Source organism: Egretta garzetta, unplaced genomic scaffold (assembly GCF_000687185.1).
Source record: "Egretta garzetta isolate BGI_Z169 unplaced genomic scaffold, ASM68718v1 scaffold474, whole genome shotgun sequence".
NCBI lineage: Eukaryota > Metazoa > Chordata > Aves > Pelecaniformes > Ardeidae > Egretta > Egretta garzetta.
In genome coordinates this window covers 1,130,446-1,136,881 of record NW_009259524.1, presented here as the reverse complement: position 1 = coordinate 1,136,881, position 6,436 = coordinate 1,130,446, and the positions used below count along the sequence as shown (strand labels likewise).

General features: G+C 38.8%; 1 protein-coding gene across 1 annotated transcript in view; it reads left to right on the top strand.

The window, feature by feature from the left end:
* Nucleotides 1-3,922: 3,922 nt before the first annotated feature.
* Nucleotides 3,923-6,436, top strand: part of PARD3B (par-3 family cell polarity regulator beta) — a 397,127-nt gene continuing 394,613 nt past the window's right edge. Inside the window, exons 1-2 of the mRNA XM_035893042.1 lie at nt 3,923-3,940; nt 4,517-4,618. Coding sequence (XP_035748935.1) covers nt 3,923-3,940; nt 4,517-4,618 — 120 coding nt within the window. The remainder of the gene's footprint in view (nt 3,941-4,516; nt 4,619-6,436) is intronic.

The following is a 6,436-nucleotide window of genomic DNA, read 5'->3' as shown; positions in this document are numbered from 1 at the left end:
AGGAATGGGGTAAGTGTAATCTTACCCTGTATTGTTTATAAACTTAAAAATCCAGCATTTTCTGCTTTCAACAGATGAGAAGTGTGATTTCATTGAAGCAAACATACGCAAGCTGGGATTAACCCTTCACGTGTGTAACATAGCAACAGCCTGTCACCTCTGTTACTGGTCTTACTGGCCTCTGACTTTCCTTTCAGACCTTTCAGAAAATACTGTAGAAGTAGAAAAGCTATCTGTTTTGCAAGTACTCCAGGGATGCGCTTTATAAAGTTACCCTGTTTCTTTGGAAATGCTGTCTTCTGCCTCATGGTTTTAGACTATATAGAAACCCAAGTGTTTTTGATGCTCTTTGAGATTGTCGTTTCTTACTAAAACATAAGAAACTTTAAGTAAGACCATCTCTTTCTAAGGAAAGTTTAGACTTCTCAGATGACGATTCTATCTTGGATGTACCAGGGTTATTTTTCAGACCTATTCTACTCCTTTTGAGCTCTAAATGACATGTAAAACATGAGTGTGTGTGCATACATATGCATGCACATTCATTTTTCCTCCTGTTACTGTCCATCCCCTACTCATCATGTGGATGATATGCTATTTGGGACTTAAGATATTCAACTTTCACATCTGCTGGTAGTTAATGGCTTGTTTTATATGGCAAGTTAGCTAAAATACTGTTATTTTATTTATTGAAGCTGTCTGGACTCTTGGTGGGAGTAAAGAAGCACAGAAGAAAATGCTATATAGATTTTAGGAATTTTATATAGACACTTTGGATCGTGTGTATGGCAGTGTTTGGAGTTCATCCAAAGAAGCAAAAATGTTCTCTGACTTTGAAATCTCTTTGGAATGGGTGAGTGATTTTGCTGGTCAGATGAACTGTTTTTACTTCTGTGACTGTGCAGAGGGAATTTCTTCCACCGAGGCTATCTAGCAGTAGTTACTATCTGCTTCATCAAACAAGTCTATAAAAAGCATCTCTCTCTCTTTCCTTAGTAGCTGTTTCTTCAACTTTCAGGGTTGAAGTTCTGGTTAAGCTAATAGAAGCTAGTTTCACATTTGCATTTCTGAAACAGCAAGTGTTAAGTCCTGTAGTCTCTGGTGGTTACTGTAACTGAGGAGTTGTTGGGATCAACAGGTCATAGTGGCTTCACACTGTGTGTACCTGAGTCCTAGTGTGTGTGGGAGCACTACCTAAACTATGAAGAAGTATTTTTCTGCTGTGGAAACTATGTGAATCTTGTTCTGTTTTAGTTCCTGTATTTTAGTGTGAGTTGTCATTCCCTTCTTTTAAAGAGTCTAACATTGGCCACACTTGCTCCAAAAGGTTGGTGGGGAATGGCATCTTCTGTTCTTTCAGAATGATTTAAAGACTACTTTCTCTTGGTATGGCCACTAACAAACTCATTAAATTACTGTAATTGTTGTGGTCCAAAGTAAAAGGAAGATTAGGAATTTGTTAAGCTTAATGTAGTTTAGGGTGGCTGTGTGTCTTGAGCTTGTTTCCTGCCAACTTGCTGCATTCTGTTGGGACAATCCAGCTTTTATACTCCTTTTGCCTTTGTTTCTTTCTCAATGACACATCTGGGTTGGTGCAGCTACTGAATCACTAATAGAGGCAAACACTGAAAGCAAAATATTCCAATCAGCGTTTTATTTTTTTTTTTCACATCAGCTTTATTGTGTCTACAGGACACTTAAACAGCATAATACATACAACAGGTTTTAATATATCTTCAGACAAAAATGTTAGCTGCAGAACTTTGTCTAATTAAGAGGAGTGGTTTTCAAGTACGCTGTTTCAGTGTTACTAACTATGGAAACCTTTTGTGATTGCATTAGTTAAAAGGTTCAGGAAGAACATCTGTAGCTACTGATGCATTCCAGTTTGAGAGAATCATATTTTGTAAGTCTGTTGGTAGGGTCAAGTGATACGCTTTCACAAGGTTTCTGCATTAGGTAAATTGATGTAAGTTAACAGGCTTGCTTGTTGCAGAGAGGTACGTTTCTTCTCTGCCTTTTCATCTTAGAATGTTGTGGCTATGGTAAAAATATTTAATCCATGGGCTTTAAAATACAGCTTTGAGCTGTAATAGTTGTCTATGCTTCATCACTTTGCAGAGACAAAACAATGTTAATTGATTTTCTTAAATTTTGTAATTTTGAACACCTGATATCTAGAATGAACAAACATTTTCTGTTTCACAAATGGGTGGTTTCAGAGCAAAATGAAATAACTGTAGTTAGAGGTAAATTATGGATTAAATAGATATGTTACAAATAGAGATACTTTCATGTGCTTAATTGGGTGGTTGTCATTCAGCCATCCTGTACCTTAGATATCCTTAACCCTCAAACAAGTGCAAGGGGGTAAAAAGGCTGTGGATTAATTTAGGGCAGCTAAGCCCCATGCAGCTGCTTGCTCACTCCTCGCCCAGTGGACTGGGGAGAATTGTAAGGGTATAAATAAGAAAACTCATGGGCTGAGATAAAGACATTTTAATAGGTAAAACAAAAGCTGCGCATACAACTCTGCCTCCCCCACACTCCTTTCCCCCAGCTTTCTATGCTGAGCACAGTGTCATACAGTGTGGGACATCCCTTTGGTCAGGGGGGTCAGCTGTCCCAGCTGTGTCCCCTCCCAGCTTCTTGTGCAGCCCCAGCCTCCTCGCTGGTGGGGCAGCGTGGGAAATGGGGAAGGCTTTGATGCTGTGTAAGCACTGTTCAGCAATAGCCAAAACATCCCTGTGTTACAACACTGTAATGGTCACAAATCCAAAACATAGCACCATGCAAGCTACTATGAATAAAACTAACTGTCTCAGCCCCAACCAGTATGTGTCAGTGGAAGAACTGAAACTGCACTGTGGAAGCTAGATGGGTCAGAATAGGAAGAATATTTTGTTTAGAGTTCACCAGCAAAGTTGATAGTGGCATGAAGGGCTGACCTGTTGGTAATGTTAGGATTGTTGTGGTGTGAGGTTTTTTGGTTTGTTTTTTTTTGACTGCTGCTTACTGATGTTACAATAAAAAAGAGGCCTAATCCAACTGATCCACATCTGTACCTATGATGGAATTATCCTGATTTATCTGCTGTCTGCATAACTTGATGGCCAAAGTTATAGAATGCCCATAAATAAATATGGAGTGGAATATCCCTACTTCTCAGGGACTTAGTTACATGGGGAATATCCAAACTAGAGATAAGGAACTTGCTAGTCTATATAGTATGTCTGCTGTGTTTCACTCTGCTTCTGAGAACTGTGATCTAATTAGACTTGACAAGGAAGAAGGGATTGGACATAGAGATGTAATATAGGTGGAATTGTTGGGATTGCATATTGCACATCAGCAGTGCTCTTCTTTCTTTGTCCATTTCTGAGACCTTTCTCAAAGCTACGCGTGTGCATGCCAGTTTCTTGACCCTTAATTTTAGCATATTCTGGCCAGTCTTGGTAATATTTGACGGGGGACTCAAATACGCTTTTTAATCTTACCTAAGCACGTTTCCTCTCTTCAGCATGCTGTAGAAGATATGCCAATTCAACATTTATAAATGGTGATACCATAGAGTACTCAAAACATGTTGCTGTGACTCAGTGAGCTGCCATGTGCTTGTTAAACCACAATAGCTGGCCCTAATAGGATAAATGTGTTGACTAAGGCAATTCAAACATAACTACCACTTAGCCTGTCCCCCTGAAGTTATGTGTATGCAGGTAGCTGGTATGGTTTGGGGGCAGTGGTTACAGACTGCGTGTCTGGTCCCTGACTTGTATTTCATGTCAGAGAGAATTTGCTGTTGAGCAGTGCGCTCTGAGCCTCTTAGCCATTGTTCCACTGACCCTGAAGACAAGCTCCCGGTTGTTCAAGTGAAGTAGTTAATAATGTATGAGGAAAGCATTAGTTTTGAAAAACTAACATGATACCTGTTAATACGGTACACAACATTGCATTAGAATTGAGAGCATTTATTTGTGAAAACAAACTGGGATTGATTTATTTTGTCCATTTGTTTTTTGCCAAAATAGCCTGACCTGCCTCCTCAGAGAGAGAAAGGATGGGTGTGTGTGTGTGTGTATATATATATAAAAATAAGTATAGATATATCCCCTTCCCCCCAGAAAACTGTCAGGAGCGGTCCATGTACATACATATATATATTTACATGTGTGTGCTGATAATAACCTGAATATTCCAACTATAAACTATTGTAAAATGAAAATAATTTTTTCTTCTTTTTTTTATTAACTATGTAACTTAAGTAAATAATGAGAAGGCAATAGACGTGTACATTTTAAAGATCTTTTGCATAGTGTTCTACAGGTAATGTCTTGTTATGTGTTTATAGTTTGCATTTTCTCTCTCATTTTAAATTTTGGGTAGTGGCTCCAAGCTTCTACCTCACAATTAAAGAGGGAAATGGGTAGGAAACAGATGGGATACAAAGCTGCTTTGTCTGATGGCACTAAAATCATGCAAGGTTAGGTGAAGAAGTCTTGTGTCTGTCTTACAGGATCCAAATTCCTGGGTAAATATTCACCACCTGGAGTATACAGATGGAGGAATCCTGGACCCAGATGATGTGCTGGCAGATGTTGTGGAAGACAAAGATAAGGTAGAGCTTGGATGAAAATACTACTTTTGCTTTTTGCTGTGTCTTTTTAAATAACTAATGCTACTTTCTCATTTCTTGGGCATCTGGCAGGTGAAGTGGGTGTTAAATAGTCTTAAATTAAACACATCTGCCCATAGGTGCTGTAGCTCTCTGTTTCTGTAGTAGAACTGGAAGGGGGGGGGGGGGGAAGTACATGACCAAAGCAGTGAAGATAATCAGAGGAGCCTAGCAGTTGATTTAGGACTTAACCTTTTCAAGCAGTTCTGTGTTTCTTTTTATTGCTGTATGAAAATAGAGTGGTGAAGGAATTTGAGTTTTGCAAGACATCTTTTTTACGCCGCTTAAAGTATCTTTTATAATATCTTCCTTTGCTTAGAATTAAGTTTTTGAGAATCATTCAAATGTCATGGTTGAATATGTGTGACAAAATAAACAGACAAATCCTCTGATGACAAGAACAGCTGCCTCAACTGCATTAAATTTCAGGAGTTCCTGTGATTTGTTACTGAAAGTATAAGCAGGCCAGTTACTAATTTGAAAAGCTATGAGTCTCTAACTTTCAGTTCAAATAAGATAGATGTCCTTTCTAGATAGAGAAGTAGTATCTGCAAAGAAGCCCCTTTTAATTTTTTTGTAATTATTCGGAAAATTTACTTTTGGTAAACTAGTTGGTGACTTATTTCAGCATAGAGGAGGAGGGATATAATTTATCATACTCTTCTGTTTTCTTTCTTCCTTTTTTTCCTTCGTAAAATCAGAGGAAAAATATATCTAGTGACTTGAAACTTAAGATCCAGATATGGGATATGCCTGTACTTTCAGACAAATAGCTTTGTCTATTTACAGTGCCATATGCTTGGTGACTTAAGAAATAATTTTGTATATTGCAAACAGAAATGTTCATTTTGTATGCTGTTGATTCTTCAATGACTTAATACAAAGTGCAACATTTTGCTTATGATTAATGGGATACTGTTTCTCAGTACCTTAGAAAATTGTCTAAGGCATACTTCAGTGTCATTTTATGGTGCTTTGTGTGGGTATTCTTAAAAACAAAGGAACTCTGTTTGGTATGTGGTGTGGTGTGTTGTGTGGTTTTTTTTGTTTGTTTGTTTTTTTGGTGTTTTTTTTGGGTTTTTTTGGGGTTTTTTTTTGGGGGTTTTTTTTTTGGTTTTTTTTTTTTTGTTTTTTGTTTTTTTTAATCAAAGTTGTATTTCTTGCTTGTCCATAGTTACTGGAAGTGTACTTATATTGTCTTTTAGCCCCAGCCAGCAACTAAGCTCACTCCCCTGGTGGGAGTGGGGAGGGAATCAGAAGAGTAAAGGCGAGAAACCTCGTGGGTTGAGTTAAAGACAGTTTAATAGGTAAAGCAAAAGCTGTGCGCACATCAAAGCAAAACAAGGAATTCATTTGCTGCTTCCCATTGGCAGGCAGGGGGTCAGCCACCTCCAGAAAAGCAGGACTCCATCACACGTAGCGGTTACTTGGGAGGACAAATGCCATCACTCCGTACGTCCCCCCCTTCCTCCTTCTTTCTTCCCCCAGTTTATATGCTGAGCATGACGTCATATGGTCTGGAATACTCCTTTGGCCAGTTGGGGTCAGCTGTCCTGGCTGTGCCCCCTCCCAGCTTCTTGTGCACCTGGCAGAGCATGGGAAGGTGAAAAAGTCCTTGACTGATGTAAGCACTGCTTAGCAACAACTGAACCATCAGTGTGTTATCAACATTCCTCTCTCACTAAATCCAAAACACAGCACTACACCAGATACTAGGAAGAAAATTAACTCTATTCCAGCTGAAACCAGGACAACTTAAAA